The sequence below is a fragment of the Microchirus variegatus genome (genome assembly GCF_963457635.1).
Source record: "Microchirus variegatus genome assembly, chromosome: 3".
Lineage (NCBI taxonomy): Eukaryota > Metazoa > Chordata > Actinopteri > Pleuronectiformes > Soleidae > Microchirus > Microchirus variegatus.
The window spans coordinates 19,398,018-19,416,788 of NC_139804.1; the positions used below are offsets into that span (position 1 = coordinate 19,398,018).

An 18,771-nucleotide genomic window follows, 5' to 3' on the forward strand; every position below is an offset into this window, starting at 1 on the left:
AGAGGATGGCAATGCACTGCACTGCCTAAGAGAGATAAGACAGAAGGAGAAAAACATTATACAGTACACTCACAAATAGAGGGGATGCTGTTGTATGATCCAATTTTAATAAAGCTGTGTCAAGCCAAGGTTTTATTATTCAGTGAATCATATATCGGGGGGGGGGGGGTTAAATCTTGAATGTTTGTGCCTGAATGGGACAAACGTGTCAGAGCTAGGTCACAGAATCATAGACAGTCAGTACATTTCCATGCACAATTGTGTCGTTTGATTTGACTACTGGCCTCGTCCCAGTGTACAAGAACTAGTGAGGAATCAGTAATTTCGTTAAGTGTGTCTGTCTTTGCTCCACTAGGAGGCAAAACACTATTGGTGTCAGCTTATTCATATAGGCAGTGTTCAGTGTTCATGGGGTAGTTGTTTGCATGCCTAGCACCATTCCTACCATCTTCCTACCATCCATTAAGTTAAAAATATCCAATTATTTAATCTGACAGAGCATAACATCTGTCCCACTTATTTGCTTCTTCTATCCAGATTAAGACAGACTGTAGTCCAGCTCCACTCCCAATCCCAAATCTGACTTTTAGACATTCAATTATGTATGTATTTTAGAGGCTCTAACACAATAATTAATGTCAATTCAATATCTGTCTATCTTTATTTTCATATTCTTTAGTTTTTTTTTTCCAAAGTTCTTTTTTTTTTTACCTGGCTGTCGACGGTGTATTTTCTGACACCTCTTCCCCTATCCACAGAGTTGGTCTGAAACAAACAAACTGAATAATTTACCACCTAGGTTTCTGGCTGGCTCCTTTCAGCCTGATGATGATGGCAGCAAAATTGGCTATGCTTTTTGGCCATAGTCATCCCCCTTCCCTTACTACCTGTCATATAATGTGCTAATTGTGGAGACTGACTGACTGGCTGACTCAGCTGCTCTCTTGAGACTTTGAGGCCCATGACAGGCTAGCCACAGTTGCCTTGTCAATAGATCTAATTGCTCTGAGAGAGGGGCCAGAGCGCAGGCTTTGGAGCATCAGGCGTTTGGTAAAGAGAAACCATGGCGCCATGACTGGGTCAGTAATCAAAGAGATGCAGAGAAAGGATGGGGTAAGTGTAGTGCAGGGTGAATGAAGGAACTGTCAGTCAAATACACCTTGAATGATGTATAATGACTAAGCTATTCCAGTCTGTCAGTATGCCAGCAACTATCTGCCAGAGTGCTACTCAAAAGAAGAAAGCGAGAAGAGAGGAAAGTGAGAAGAGAGGAAAGTGAGAAGAGAGACAGGTGGTGCAGTCGAGCAGGAGCCAAGCAAGTATGGCAGATCAAGTATGGCAGGTCAAAGAGGAGAAAGGAGAAATGAAACACTAACAGATCATTAAAATCATACAAATAAAACAGACGAAGCAGAGCGAAAACTGAACAGAGCAAACAGCCCAGACAAGACGGCTATCCTCTCTCCACTCTGCAGTCAGTTTTCCAGATCTATCAGATTGTTAGGCCCTTATCTATCATGGAGATCAGCCTGTCCGGCCCCAGGCCCGAGGCCCCGGGAGGTTAGGCTACATCAATACCTAGGCAGCCTTTGTTCTTGTTCTGACTCCCTGCTTCACTGCTCTGGCTAACAGGCCACTGGCTACAGGCCTTCAGCACAACAAAACACCACCCTCTCCACAGTCAATAAAGACTGTGACACAGACGACTCTGTTCTCAGCAAAGGAGAGGAGATTGTCCTCCTTTTTATGTGAGTACACAAGTGCATAATCATCAGGGTGGTTATTACAGAAAACACATTAAACACCGTCATTCCATTCTTTGACACAGCTTTTGTTTTTATGAGCAGGCTGGAAATTGTGTTTTATAAATGCAAGTGCATTGCAAGCATTTTTTTAAGTAATAAACATGATATAGGCTTGAATCCTGTAGTTGAAATATAGGTCCTTTGAATAAATCTTGGTGCCATGGACTTGAGGTGAGCACCAACTTCTAATCTGTCTCCAGCTGTAGAAGATTCCGAGACACCCACTCATGTTCATTGTAATCAGCAAATGTATTCGCTCACGCTATCGTGAACAGCAGTGTCATTTGTGTATGTTATACTGTTCTATAATTTGAGTAAGGGGCAGCATGTAGGTATTCAATAGAGGAAGCCGTGGATCATTGAGGAACTCCAAATGTGATGATGCCTCAATTATATTTGCAAATAATAATAATAAATGTACTGTATCGTTGATACTATAAACAACAGACAAAGGCTTCTTTCTTAAGTACAATGTATAGCAGAATGCCTCCATAAAAGTGTATGGCTATGTAGTGAGGCTATGACAAATTAATTACTCATTTATTTAATGTACCAGGTATAACCCTACCAGTTCAAATGATGAAACAATTACATTTCAGTCTAGCAATTAATCCATTAATATAATTATATAACACACATATTGTTGTTTCCTCTGGCATTCTGATTCTAAAATAGTCCAAGAATCTATAATCAGAACCACACTGTCAATAGGACGTGATAACTCTGGTGGTCAAAACATTCAGTACATTCTTCCCTATCTTAACATTTCTATACGAAGCTGTATTGGTATAAGGTACCACATTGTGACGCATGGATCACTGAATACACGCATCCTTCTCCATTCTTGTCTGACAGTTTCTTTGTTTCTTCCAGGCCATTAAAAAAAAAATCAGATATTTCTATCAGGTCTTACCATACATTCAGACTCCTCTCTTGAGTGCATCGCAAGTAAGTTTGCGCTTGTTCTCTCTTTGAAATTGCATTGACGTCCTGTCTATTAAGAGCCACTAATGAGCGTTGTAAAAGCAGAGGTCAGAGTGGCTGACGAGCCGGACACTAAAATGAGTAGATATGACTGTAACTGCTAGGGTCAGTCTGGCTCCTGACATGCACACTAACATACACTTACATTATCAAACAGACAGAGTGTTGTGTCTCTGCTTGACTCATGGGGATGACCACTAGCTCCCCACACTGGAGCCTGGCCACAGCTCTGGCCATTGAAAGCTCCCCCACTGGAAACCTGAGCTAGCCAGTCCACCAACTGCTTCAGAACATCAATAATTAATTAGGGAACAGCTATTGGCCCCTAGGGTCAGAGAGCAAGCAGGGAGAGAGAGGGAGAGACAGGGAAAGAGAGAGAAGGTAGTAGTAGAGTAGGTCAGGAGTGGAGGGTGTTTGTTTAATAAGTAACACAGCAAAGGCTGTGTTTTTCTCGCTTTCATTTGAAAGTGCAGATAAAGCCCCAGCAGACTGTCACCGCCTCTTTTTGCACAGTCTGTTCAAAGTATTTATCCCACCTTGCTGCTCTCTATGAAATATATGACGGCAGACTTTTGGGGGACGGTGGTGTTACACATCACATCTCTCAGTCTGGAACAATGACATGCTGTCTAAACCAACACACAGGGGCAGTATTATGTCAAGTTAATGTCGTGCACTGTAAAGAAGTAAAGGTGGGGTGTCCATATATTTGCAGTTTTGTGTTATTTCCATAAACGGGACTGTTTTATTTGTGTCTCCGTGGACTTTTTTCGTCCAGGTTACATGTGAATATACTTTATATAAGGTGTGCATTTTACACAGCACTATGAAGTAAATACTTTTCATTACAAAAACTTCCCTCTGAAGTAATATCCCCTGCTCGATTTTGTTGTTGATTTTTTTCCAATACACATTTTTCAGAAATACAGTCTAAAAGATTATGTATCCAGGTTTCCAGTTATCCACTACCCAGCTTTATTTGCCAGCAAATGAAATAAGATAACATTTTATTTCAAAATGATGTTTAATCCATCTAAACTCTCATCCTGTCTCCATAAACCCTCGTACATATAATTTGCCGGTCTTTCAACGTCGTGCTTCTTTTGTCAGTCTGTTTCAAATTAGATAAACAGCTTTTAAGCCAATGTTTGTCAGTATTCAGGGGGAACATTTTCACCATTTCATCTTGTTTTGAACTTCATATAGAACCTTTTTGAATGATCCTCCTGTTTATACAGCAGAATCAACTCTCAAAGCAACAACATAGAATTATCTCTTGATGCAGAGACGTCTAAAGCAGAAGTGTCTGAAACAGCCACCAGCAGTTGATACTACTGGTTTGTATATAAGGCTACGACATAATTAGGCTAATTCTCACTGGATTTATACTGTCAGTAAACATTTCCGTCAGGATGCTCTCAATCTTTAGTCTCGGGTCTCATTAAATACCACACGATGAACTAATTTATGGTCTCATTTAGAAACAAATACATGCGATTACTAGAGAGTGAGTTGGGACCCACACAAGTGTCACAGGAGATTATTTTTTATTTATTCTTTGGGGGGTGGTGGGGGGGTTTCCAGAGTTATGTGAATATTTTTTAAATTACTCACACATCATGAAGATAACTCACTTATTAAACATGCCTCTTGGGAATATCTGATTTATAGACAATAGTAGATGTTACTAAAAATGGCAGTAAAATAATCAAAAACATTATACTATGCACTAGTCTTGCTGGTCTTTGAAACGGGGCAAGCTATTTTCAGGCCCAGTTATTTGTTCACAAGTTATGCCTTCCACTCTGAAATAGAGTGTCCTGGTACCGTCCATTAGGTGCCTGGTTACAGGTGTAGGTGTATGTTTCAACATGTTGTTTTTGTATTGTTTAAAGACAACATTTAGGTGCATTTACTGCCATTGTCTAACACATTATTTGCTACCAGAATGAAAACGATCTCCATCAAGTTTTGCTTCAGGTTTTGCGTCAATGCAGTCTCTTTAGGTGGAGTTTATTTTTCTGTCTGTTAAGTCTTATTTTAACTTTACTACACAGGCCCAACAAATACATAATTTTGTGGATTAAACTACATATTTAGAGAGCACCAGTGCAGATGCATGTGTAAAACTGTGGAAAGTATTTGAGAGAAGAGCCTGTATTAGGGGTGTAAAAAAAAACACCTGGTGTGTGAACGTGCTTGTGGATAAAGACAGGAGAACCTCCTGTGCTCCAGATGTGGACTCTGACATGTCTATTAGCCGTTTTTGTCTCAACTCAACCTCATCCCTGAGATGGGACACAGACAGAGGACTGATTCTTTACTTCTTTTTTTTTCCTTATTCTCCTCGCCTGCTTATTCAAGCCTGCAACAGCCTCACCTGTTTTGGAGTGTCTTGCTCTCTCTATCTCCCTCACTCCCTTTTGCATTGCACTTCACAGTGCAATAGCTTTTTCAAACACTGATATGCACCTGCATATTTGTGAAAAAAAAAATGTATATAACAATATTATATAATATAATATTTTTTTTAAAATTTTATTTCATATATATTATTCCCCTCTCAATGGCTTCACTTGGATTAATTATTACTCTCATCATTAATTCATCCATTGATAGTATATGAGTATATAAGTAGTTTATCCCTTAATGTGAGGGATAATGTTTAAATAATAATAATAATTTAAAAAATCAAATTATCAGTATAGTTAACAATAACATCAAGATAAACTTTATTGACCCATGGGGAACATTGTCCTGGACAACAGTGCAGCTACAGGCGACGTTCAATTGAAAAACAATGTCAAACACACAATCATAGAGAATTATATCATTGTGCATGAGCAGCAGCAATTGAGTTATTGAATTCACTTTCCTTAGTGCAATAGTATATTTATAATTAATAAAAACATTCATAATAAAGCCAGGCATTGTGAATAGTGAATTTCTCTGTGAGATGAATAAAGTATCTATCTATCTATCTATCTATCTATCTATCTATCTATCTATCTATCTATCTATCTATCTATCTATCTATCTATCTATCTATCTATCTATCTATCTCAATAAACAGAATAATAACAGAATACAGAGTAAAACATAATAATAATAATGCTTGATTATGAATCAATTGCAAAGTGTATTCCTGTTCTTTCATTGTTCCTATTTGTCTACTTGTCCAGTCATTCATCAATGCCCAGCTGTATTTTGAGCCTGAAATAACTTCAGTTGACATTTATTGATATCAGCTGCCAAATATCATATCAGAAAAACACATTATGATATGATTGATTATGAAATGATTTGTCATGATTGACTTTGTAAACAGCTCATTAGTAATGTCCGATTCACTTCCCTCCTTTGACGACACAGTTATGTCTCACTCATTGATATCCTTCCCTGTTCTGTGTCTGTGTCATATCTAATCATGTGGTCACACACTTTTACACTTGTTTGGCTATAATGATATTGGACACTAATACAAAATATTGGCATTTGCTAGTTTCCAAATATCAATGTTGGGATTAGAAATACCATCATATAACCATTTATGTGTGTGTGTTTTTCTCTCTCAGCGATGTCCCCAGGAAGCCCAGGCCCAATCACACGTCACGAATCCTCAGACAGCCTTGCATCAGACCACAGCGGCCAGGAGGATGAGGAGTGGCTCTCTCAGGTGAGACCTCCTCTTAAACGGATAATCATTTCAATTAAACCTCAATGGTTGCTGCTTTTATGCCCATATATTTATGATTTCCTAGTTATTTGATGTATACTATACTAGCTGGCCAACTTCCATTCTCCTCCTCCCTCTCTGCCTGACATCATGAGCACCTTTGCTGTCAATGGAATGCTAGTAGTTTGGTTTTAACATTTGGAAACGGTGACAGTAACCTATATTTGCTTCTGCACTGGCTCTTCTTATCAGTTGACACATCAGTTGAAAAACCCACTAACGGCCACTAAAATTGTGACTTGCAATGGTAATAGGTACAGCTGACATTCAATTCCAGGTCAAATTATTCTGCAGTAGTCGCAGGTTTTATCAGCTTTGGTTCCGGTTAGTATAAATGGTAACATAACACTTGGATGACCACAGTAGTTTTGCCATCTCCTACTTTATTTTGTCTTTTTAAAGAGCAATATTGGGAGCACACAGTTCAAGCAACAGCGAAAGAGAGTAAAGTGAGAACTCTAAATTGTAACCACTGTGATACTGTCAGTGTTCTCCATGGTGCTTTCTCCTGTTCCCCTGCTGTGCAACACAACGTTGCACAGCATGTGACGTAGAACATTACTCACAGATGGAAAAACACAGAATGCAACCTTCAATGAGTCAATCACCTTTTTAGTGGGTTTAACCATGTTTAAAAAAAAAAAAAAAAAAGTGTATACCCACTAATGTTGGAGTAAAAGGTTTTCTTTCGGTTTCAGCTTGACATCATTATAGTTAAAGTAATTCCTGCTCTTGTTTCCACATTTGTTTTTGCTTTTTAGTAGAATTTTGTGAAACAAAACAAGCAAAAAAAAACAATGTCATATAATGAACATTTTCAGCTGTGGTAGTAGTTTTGGAATTTGAAAGCAAAATGTTGTGATATGGATGTTCTCTTGCTCTATCTTATATTAACACAGGTCGTACTGCTTATTGCATGTCTTCTCTCTAATCACATGTCCTATGTTACTTTGAGAAGATCAGTACTTGGTCAGTGTTCAACACATATTAGAAAATCCAGCACACGCAGCCTTTCAGCTTGGTAACCTCTAATAGCACTCATCCTTGGTGCAGACAGGTAACCTACAGTACTACGTTTTTCACCATCAATAATTCCACCGCATTCATAATTGAATGGTTAAAATTCACCCCACTTAGCTTGCTGAGGCTGTGGTTCATCTCTTACATGATAGGTTGCCAGGAGCAAAATTGTCCATTGCACTAAATGGGTGACTTCCATGTGAAACGGTGGTTGTGATGCAGTTGCCAGTGCTTGGTGTTTGCAATAGTAAAGCTCTTCATAGTGTAGCATATATCTATGCCAGAAATACCTTCCGAACGTATACTGTAAATATTAATGAATTTAGGATAAAAGGATCCACCCAATGTCAAACAGAGGTTTCTGGATCAGGTACACATTGAGCTTTTTCTTTATTCTAGTTCCTTCATCGCCTCACACTAATATTATTGCTTGAGACCACATATTACAACTCCAGCGAGTGTCACATTTGTGCATATTTGCATCGACTTGGCCAGCATTAGGTTTAGTGTTCCATGAGGTTTCGTATTATCTTGAGGTGAGGTTAAGTCTATGTATACAATTTATTTATTATAGTGATTTTTCAAAGAACATTTTACATTTTCCTAAACAGTAAGACAATCCACCTCACTTTTGCAAGGGTCACAATCTCTTTTCCACACCTGAAGAACAGTGAGGAGGCTGAGTAACTCATCTGAACACCCACTTCTAATATGACATGAGGCTCATGGGTGTAGGGTTCACCATAAGCACTCATAGAAGATCTAAATTGCAGGTACAGGAAACGCGAAGAGGCAAGTAAATCAAATTATATTCTCAAGTCATTAAATGATCTGATAACCTCCTCCTTATAGATATTGCTCCACTGAGGCAATAAAAACAGACTCATATGGTATTTACAGTGCCACTTTGCCTTTTTTGCTAAACAATTTTAATTTGGGAAAAGGAGAGACTGAGCCTGTATTTGGTCGAATACTGAGGTGGTTACACTAATCAGTTATTGCATAGATCTTCTCTTTATAGCTATAATATGGCATTTGTACTATATATGATGGATCCTTGCTGTACGTATTGTAGCTAATTGCAGTGAAACCTTTAAAGAATTGTCTACTGTCATGACTAACTTTTTGACAAGATAGGTGCATACTTTCATAGTGCAACTTGACTGGTTGGCAGAGACGTACAACTACAAAGCAGTGATTGTAGTAAATATGATACATCTTGTTGCAAATGTCTGTCAGTGTAACAGCAAATTTCCCTAAATAAGGATCAGTATGTTAAGAAATGAGCTCACACTTTGATATTGACACGTTTGATGTTTTTTTTGAGGCAGCAAACAACTGTTTTGGTGATCAGTCCAGCTCAGTACTCACAGAGGGTAACATAATCTCGGCTGTGAAAGCAAATCTGAGGCAACATGTGACTGGCTCTTCCTTGATGAGATGGGAATTGAGAGGCAGATTTGGGGTTGTCACACTGGACTGTAACATCTGGACCTTCCATCCTGCAGCAGCAAAGACGCATCCTGGCAGCTGTTAAACTGCGGCCGGGTGGGACATTAATGGTGTTAACAAGCAAAAAAAACAAAACACACACACACATATTCTTGTACAGCATTCTTATTGAAAACACTCATAGACATAATGCATTCCCTAGCCTCACCTAAACCCAGTTCTAATCCTAACCAAAAAAAAACGCAACTCAAAATTCTCTTTAAAGTTTAGGGAACAGCCAAACTGGACCTGTGCAGAGATGCATTACTTTTTTAAAATCACGGAGAGCCTACAGCCATCAAAAAAAGTGGTGTGTGTCAACTCCTTTGACAAAATAAATGAAAACGGTTGAACATGAGTGTCAACCCTCACTCCTGAGTGAGATGTTGCCACCTGGCAGCCAGAGTGGACTGAGACTGTGAACTGAGAGCTGGGGTGAGGTGAGAGACAAACGTGTGCAGGGTAAAGATAATGAAATGTGAACAGAGAGACATCCAGAGACGTGTTAAGTGCTGCAGGGAGTTGAAAAGTCAGAGTTAGCGTGGGAGTGCAATGAAAAGTCTGAGTCCAAGGCAGGGGATGATTGGCCAGCAAATTCAAGTCAGAGTGGAGATGAAGAACAGAGGAGGCAGTTACAGTCCAATGTTTATGTCACCTACTCCATAGCCCTCTCCTCTACTACTTTTAGTCAACATTAGTGCCACTCAGCTCAAGCACCCACAGAGTGCCTGCCATGCCAGCACTATCTTATTTCCCCAGTAGACCTCACCTCATCTTTGCTTCCATACTGTTGCTAGTGTCACACTTGTATTAAACCTCCGGGAAGGCTTCCCATCATTCCAACAGCACTCCCAACGCACACAAGACCATCACAAGATATAACATCATTGTCAGACTGTGAGTGGTGCAGGAGCAGATGAAGCTTTTAGCTGGAGGACATGTAACTGAGTTCATCTTAGTACTGAATAGGGTGTAGCCACCACAGTTTTGCCATGTTTTACATGCATTTGGTTGGTTGGTCTTTTGACGTTAACAATATCTAGAATATGATTGCTGATAATGTTGGCTATCCTTGATTTTTCCACATCATGTCACTACAAGTTCTTATAATATACATTGTGTGTGAGGTATAGACGGTATATTTGCATATGCACAGCAGCCATTTTTACATTGCACAGCAGTAAAAACACAGGTGTTACTGATCACATTATTGATGGCTCTATTCAGTTCACATAGAGTAGGACAGTGAGACATTGAACCAGCATACACCCCGACACTTAGGAAGCTAAATGGAACTTGGTCATGATTCATTTGATAAGTTACACCTGCAATTTTCAAAATGGCTGTTGCGTAATGGTCCCATTCCATAAAAGAGATCAGCGCTTCTACACTTCCCTTGGGCTCTGTTTACAGACTTTGCTTAATTTGGCCCATCACAGGAGACTTTGACCAATCACAGAGGGAATGGATGGTCCTAATGGCTGTTTTTCATACACAGCATGTCCCTTCAATGGACAGATCACTTTTCCAGCATCAGCAACAACTGCCTATGCTGCAAAGAACCTAAATAAGAAAATAATATCAAAGAGTTTAATGAGAAATGCAGTTAAACAAAATTGTCAACATTGGAAGACATTTTTAAAGAGTGTTCATGTCCATCATGTCCATGACTATTTTTCTTCCAATCTTTAAATAGCACTATTTAAGGTTTTTGCATGTTCACTTTGCTTACCAACATATACCTTTTATATTCTCAGGTTGAGATTGTGACCCACACCGGGCCACACCGGCGGCTGTGGATGGGCCCACAGTTTCAGTTTAAGACTATTCATCCTTCGGGACAGACAACGGTCATCTCCTCATCTTCCTCAGTGCTTCAGTCCCAGGGACCCACTGATGTCCCACAACCTCTGCTGGACTTTGACACAGATGATTTAGACCTGCACAGCCTCAGGTACTTGTAACTATGCAACCGGAAGTAAGAGTCTGTGCTTTGAATGGCTACGTTTTGATATAGAGTGATTTAAATTGATAACACGCAGTGCTCTCAATCTTAAACATGTTCTTTAACATCCTATTTTTTTCTTGTTTTTTTCTGTCCTTACAAGATAAAACAAAGCCTACAGGTTGTCTGGTTAGCAGCTTGTTCAGACCCACACAGTTACATGACATCGTAACGGATGTCTCAATTATAACAAGAGCAGAAGAATTCAGGTGAACTAGTAGTAGTATGAAAAAGTGACAATATTCTTTATGAGGAGGTTATTGTGGGTGGCTGGTAAACCACTCTGCAGCCACATTTGTAGTATAATTTTAACCCCAGACACCTTCATTTTCCTAAACATAACCATGTTTACTTCCCTGAATTTAAATACGATATATTTACATACAGTATCCTGTATGTCTACTATTGCAACAATAACGATGAAGGTTGTGTTACACCAACCTTTACTGTTTACTCTACCGTTATTAGTATTTTTGTCATAGTTTACATACATGTTTGTGTGTACAGGATCCAGCCGGTTCGTTCAGAGCCAGTCAGCATGCCTGGATCATCAGGGCTGGTAGCTGATCGCAGAGTACACTCTAACATCATGGATGCAGGATCAGGTAGGAAACTTTAACAATTTATTCTACAAGCTTCCACTTTGCTCTGAAATCCAAGTTTGATTCTTTTATATCATCTTTTATATCGTTTCTGAACAGTTCATTCTTCTCCACTTTACTTTAAAAAAAAAAAAAAAAAAAACATCTTAAGTTGAATGACGTTTTATTTTATTATGGTTTATCCCATATCTCATATCAGTCTGAGCTGAATTGTTTGTGGTGGCGTCTATGTGATCAGCATTTGTTTGATATTGTCAAGTCTCAGACACGTTAATATCCATCAACATGTTAATCAAATATCATGCACAATAACGTAATAAGTCAGTTATTGATGTGGATACAGATATTTCCCCTGCTGAGAGGCTGGTGTGCAACTCCCATGTAGTTGTATGGCTTTGTTTGTCATTGTATATTATTCAAAAATGAAAAATATTTTTGACTCCATTGGTAAAATATGAATCTATTTACTATAAATAGGTTCATATTAATATATCCACATGCATGCTGTTTTTTACTACCATAGGATACAGTTTAGAGTGTGGCTTTTTTTTTTTTACAAAAACAGCCCCTAAATCTGCTATCAGTTTTGCTGTCTTTCAGCAAGCATTTGGTTTAATTAATTAATTAATTTCATTCCCCTCCCGATGTCACCTCATGAACATGTTTGGTGAAGGGGGCAGCCTGAACTCATAAGCAGGCAGAACTGCCTGTGGAGATCTGGCTCCTTATTGGACACAGTATCGTGGGATACCAGATATGTTTCTCCTAGATTTACTATCAGGGCCCAAAGACTGAGAGACTTGTGTCACCGAGGAAACACTCTTCATCGGTGTTAGTAAATGTAAATGTAAATGTAAATGTACTTTATTTATACAGCCCTTTACAACAATCCTTTCGGTGATCCAAAGTGCTTTACAAGAAATAAATAAATAAAGAGGAAACACATAAAAGTAATTAAAAACAATAAAAACAATAAAATAGTGCAAAATAAAATAAGATAGAATCAGATAAAAGATAAGAAGACAAAAGATAAAAAGTGTCACCATACTACTCGGTATTAAAAGCCATCCTAAATAAATAGGTTTTTAGCCTTGATTTGAAGAGGCCCAGGTCAGAGATAAGACGCATCTCAACAGGGAGTTTATTCCAGAGCCTGGGAGCAGCAACAGCAAAGGCTCGATCACCCCAGTGTTTATATTTTGACCTGGGCACTTCCAGCAACATTTGGTTGTTTGACCTCAGAGCTCTACCCGGATCACGAACAGTTAAAAGCTCAGATAAATAAGATGGGGCAAGATCATGAAGAGCTTTAAAGGCAAACATTAAAAGTTTAAAATCGATTCTAAAAGAGACTGGAAGCCAATGGAGAGAGTGTAGAACAGGGGTGATGTGCTCTCTTCTATTAGTGTTGGTTAAAAGACGGGCAGCAGCGTTTTGAACAAGTTGAAGGCGACTGAGAGAAGTCTGGGAAATGCCAATATACAGTGCATTGCAGTAGTCTAATCTGGAACTGATTAGCGCATGTATGGCTTTCTCAAGGTCGTGACGGCTTAAAAACGCTTTAACTTTGGCCAGCAGACGCAACTGGAAAAAACTAGTCCTGACAACGTTACTAATTTGTTTATCAAACCTCAGATGACTGTCAAAGGTCACTCCCAGATTCCTGATGTTCGGACTGAGTTTTGAGGACAAGGAGCCAAAGCCATCCATCACAGTATCCCCGAACACAATACATTCCGTTTTCTCGTTGTTTAAATTAAGAAAGTTTTGGGCCAACCACTGCTTAATGTCAGCAAGACAGCTAGACAAGGAGGATTGTGCGCTGTTGCTGTTAGGCTTCACTGGCAGGTAGATTTGTAGATCATCTGCATAGCAATGAAAAGATAGGTTGTGCCTGGCTATAATTGACCCAAGTGGCAACATATATAATGAAAATAGTATGGGGCCAAGAATAGAACCTTGTGGGACTCCACAGGAGAGAGGAGCACTGGAAGAAGACAGATCACCAACCATAACAGAGAAGGTCCTGCAGGACAGGTACGATGTGAACCACCTTAGTGCAGTGCCATGGATGCCAACGTAATTATTTAAACGTGACAGGAGGACTGAGTGGTCCACCGTGTCAAAGGCTGCTGTGAGATCAAGTAGCACTAAGACAACAGGGCTCTTGGCATCCACAGACAGCGCAATATCATTGTGCACTTTTAACAGTGCAGACTCAGTACTGTGACGAGACCTAAAACCAGATTGAAATTTCTCCAGAATAGCGTTGTCTTCCAAAAAGGACTGTAATTGTATAAAAACAACTTTTTCTAAAACCTTGGAGAGAAAGGGCAAATGGGAAACAGGTCTAAAATTAGATAAAACTGAGGGGTCAAGATTAGTGGTCAGAATAAAGAGCTATAAAACTAAAGGATGTCACGATCAGCAGCTTTAATATTCAGCTTTCTTTTAAGTACTTCATAGAGAAATATTATTCATGTAGCAGTAGAAAATAAAGTTTGTTTAACGTTGTCCACATACTAAGTACTAGGGCCTTAGTTTAGAGGGATAAACTTTTTTCTTGCATTTTTTTATACAAGAGGATCATTATCACTCAGGTCGCAGGTGTCCGTCACAACATGTCCATGTGTTTTCTTATCAGCAGTGCAACTGCACACTGGCTCACATCGGCAGAACACTTCCCCACACCGTCTGTTTAAAAGTACTTCCCTTAGCTTGCAGGATTAGGTACATTTTGACCTGATTTTACCTTGATTTAGTAAAGGTTTTGTCAGTGGTTTTGTTTTAATTTCACATGATAGTTAATATTTTGTTTTGGTCTTTTTGCCATGACAAATATGAGCCTGTCAACATACAGTTATAGTGGCATATTTTTTACAGACTCTGTAGAGGGTATTTTGTGTGTGTTATCTTGATCCAAGCCGTTTGCATTTTAGTTCGTTAAGGTGTTGTTGGTCTTTGTTGACATTACACATTCAGTACAGTGTAAAATTTTAACAAAGAAAATAATATTTTTGAATGATTGTCCGAGAAAGTTGGGAATAACATCACTCATGCTACGCTCACGTCTTTTTTTAAAACTTTTTTTTAAATTAAATAATTCATTGCAATAGTCGCTAACTTAATCCAATCACACAGATGAGTGGATTCCCCCTTAAAATCCGTTTTTTGGCACTCCTAGTGCCGTTCCATGTCTCTCATCAAGTGTTTGTATAATGCAGGTGAGGGTTTTGACACTTTCCGCGTGACATTATATCCGTTTGTCTTTTTCCTGATGAAAGAGATAAAGCAGTGTTGGTGGCGTCTGTGTCATTATCTGCTGCGTCTTGTGACACAAGTCACTCATCTAATCTGCGCTCACGCTGACAGAGTGACACTCCCACTGTTTTCACTCAGGTGTCAGGAAATATTTGCTGCTTGTGTCAAAAAAGGTGCGTCACAAATACTTGTATGTGTTGATAGTGTCTTTTCCTTGTTCACCATTGTCCTTTTGTCCCCAAACACATTCCACTTGGCACCTAACACATTTATAAACAGATGAATGTAGATAAGGTTTGACCTCGATTTGTTTGCCACACTTATTTTTATTTTTAATTTCAATTAATTGAATGAATCCACATATTTACAGATTGCAGGTGACATCCTAGGTATATACAGTTTAAATAAGTAATCAATATAAGCCTCACCAAATTTATCCAGTGCATTTATAATTTATTTATTCATAACTAATTATTTTAAATTAAAATGTATTCATTCTTAATTTAAAGTTTGTCTTTTCCATACCAATTTGGTGTTAGACCACTGGTTAATGGAGTTTAGAGTATGTCCCATGAATAGCCCAATACCTTCTACTCATAGTCAGCAAAATAAATGAATTTATGATGCATTAATAACCCTAAATTAAACAACATTATTCATGGAATTTCATTTATTAATTTGTTTAATTTATTTACTACCTTTAAGTGATGAATAATACATGACATCAAATTTGTGTGTAAAAAAATCAGTCATAGTTTCCCAATAATGTTAGATTTCCATGGCACCTTCATAACTCCATAGTTCATCACAAACCAACCATCACATCCACCAAAACATTTTCTTCCCTTTCCCTTTAATTCATGAGACGGTAAACATTTCCACGCACACATTCATTCTTTAAAGAATGCATTGTCTGTGAAAATCATCTTTGGAACGCGTTCGGTGTTTTTAATCTTTTAATACCCTTTGTTAGTTTTGACATTAGTGACAGATTTATCTGGGCCCCTGCTTTAAATGTGCCATTTCTTTAGAAAAGCTCAGTCTGGTTATAAAGTTGTCAAACACTGTGAATGATAAAGACATGTTTGCTTTCAGTCTCACCTGTTACACTATTACACCCCCTGTGGCTGAGCATTTGCCCTTTGCTTTCTCCCTCCTGCACCTCCGTCTGTCCTCCACGGTCAGCCAAGTATCATGTATTTGTGGTTCGTCTCCTCCCAGCCTGTGTCCTCTGTGTGTTCAGTCTCTTCACTCACTGCTTCAGAGCAGAGATTGAGACAGAAGGACAGAGCCTGGTCCAGGGATGAAGGTGATGCTTATCAGTTTGTGTGTGGGTGCTCACAAGCGCAAAGGGAGGGTTCAGTGTTGTGTCCTGCCACTGCCATGGCGCCGCCTCTTATCACACACATCACCTTTGTCTCACCCTCTGAAGAAAAAGCCTTTATGTCACAGAACTTACCAGTATGACTTCTTGTTTTTTTTTTTTTTTAAATGATGAATGTGACAAAGTGGCACTCAATTAACACATTTACTTTGCGTGCATCTGCAGCTTTGTTTATAGGAATATGAGCGCTGATACTTGAACGTGTTCTGAATGGATTTTCTGAACATGATCTCACTGAAGTTAGGTTTGAAAGAAGGATGGCAGTAACACATTTGAGTTTACAGTTGGTAGACACATTTAATATCTTAAAATTAATGTAGTCATGTCATTTTAGGTGTGCTCAGATAATGCATCAGAAATGTTGCTGATATTGTCAAAATTGTGCACTGGCATGTATGCAAATCTCTGCAGTTGCCACATCCTTAAAGTATTTTAGTTTTGTTCAGATAAAAACTAACTCTTGTGCTTCACTACCAAAAAAAACCACTAGTTATGTGGTACTATAAAACAGGACTTGCTGTGCTGTACTGCCACTGACATTGATGATCTGTTGTGCTGAAAATCCCTCTAGCTTTTTCCCTAAACAGTAGTACTTGATTTGTTCCGTTATTTGTCTCATCTTGAAGCTGCTGTTACAGTCTTTATAATCTCACAGTTGTGTCAAGAACTTGACATGTCTTTACATTTAATAAACTCTGGCTGTACTTTGTAAAATCACAGTGCAGTTCAGAGAGAGTGGGCACTTCTGTTGGCTGTTTGCATATACTCTGTAACACAAATCAACAACTCCCTACACTTCAAAGAAAAAATAAAAATAGGGAAAGATTCAAAAAGATGTCAGAAAATTATTAAAAGTCAGCCATCCACAAACTTTCCTTATGATCCTGTCTTCTGCAGCTATAATATAAGTTGCTAATACTGTTTTTCAAATTTATTGGGAAAATATCAATCATAAGTGATAACAGTGATGCCAAGCTTCCACTTCCGGACAGGGTCAGTAATACACGGCAGTTATAATATCTCGTATAAGTTGATATTTTTATCAAAGTTCAGGTGTCACGTGTCATGATTCATGCTCATTTATTGCACAAGAAGGGAATCAGGTCATGTCTAAGTAACGAGTTTGATGTTTCTTATGTGTGAGATGCAGATCTACTTCCCACTGTAGACAAACCTCTGTAGTTGTACCATCTATATATAGTGTATTTATATTGTGCCATGAAAGCCTAAGACAGGCATATGTTTTCCAGCCATTTTTATGAGAATAAAAGTGTCCTCGGGCCCAGCAAGGCCATAAAGCTGCAGTTCTCTCTAATGTGACTCACTTACAGTCAGCCAGTCTCCCCACTGTCTGCTTCCATCTTATCTCAGCCCATACACTCTGCTTATCTCTGCCTTCCCTGAGGTGATGGGACACCGTCTGCATGACACACATACACACAAACACACACACACACACACACTTGTACTTTCTTGACTCAGCATAATTGACTGTATAAGGGGACCAACTCCAACATTGCTGTCTCATTTTCCACCATCTCCAATACGCAGGATCAATATGAAGCCGTTATCAATACCCCCGTGCTTTTCAGTGTTGTATGTTCAGTAAATCAGTAAGTGTGTGTGTATGTGTGTGTGTGTGTGTGTTTGTGTGTAGCAGCAACGTCAATCCCAGCTAGACTACACAGTAGCATGTGATGGCCCAGGAGGTCATATCAAGAAAGAAAGAAAAGGAGACAGACCTGAAAGAGAGATAACACCTGAGCACTGAAAGAAACAATCTTACCTGTGTGCATGTGTGTGTGCTCACTGATAACCTCCCTGTCCCCCTCCACACTAACTGCAGTTGTGTTTTGACTCTGTAAAGAAAGCCACCCTGCTCCCAAACAGGAAATAACAATCTCTGTAGTGTCAGCCGGTTTGTTGTTGTCATCTTCACTCTGTGTGTGTGTGTGTGTGCACGCGTGTTCGTCCCTGTTTTTGTTGCCACATCTTTGCCTCGCTGTTTGTCTCCATCCATATGCGTGTGTGTGATATATCGTGATTTATCAGTGGCGGTGATTCACTGATAGCATGTTAGCTGGCGGCAGAGCAGAGCAGAGCAAAGCAGGCAGGACGACGAGGGAGCTGGTTTTGTCACAACACACTGAAAACACTGCAGAGCGACTTGCATCTATTATTCTGAACGATTCTCGGGGAGAGAGTGTTTGGCTGTTTTAAGAATCATTGACCATCTGAATTTTTAATTTGCCATGTTATTTTGAATCCTTTTTGTTGATCTGTGTGTATAAACATGTTTATTCCTACTGAAAGTTTGCACTTATAACATAATGTGTATCTATAAACAGCATCCTCTGAAGAAGGGAGTTAATCAGTGTGGGATCAGCAGCTATCATCCATTAGCCACATCCACTTCACATTATCACAGCTCAGTTACCTCCTCTGTCCCCAGTGTGAATGTGTGTGCGTTTCACTCTTTGTGC

At 39.1% G+C, this 18,771-nt stretch overlaps 1 protein-coding gene across 1 annotated transcript in view; it reads left to right on the forward strand.

Moving 5' to 3' along the window:
• The window catches only part of bcas3 (BCAS3 microtubule associated cell migration factor), a gene marked incomplete at its 3' end in the record, with an annotated part of 297,380 nt that overhangs the window by 106,206 nt on the left and 172,403 nt on the right, over positions 1 to 18,771 (forward strand). The window contains exons 20-22 of the mRNA XM_083886876.1: positions 6,365 to 6,465; positions 10,794 to 10,990; positions 11,549 to 11,646. Coding sequence (XP_083743002.1) covers positions 6,365 to 6,465; positions 10,794 to 10,990; positions 11,549 to 11,646 — 396 coding nt within the window. The remainder of the gene's footprint in view (positions 1 to 6,364; positions 6,466 to 10,793; positions 10,991 to 11,548; positions 11,647 to 18,771) is intronic.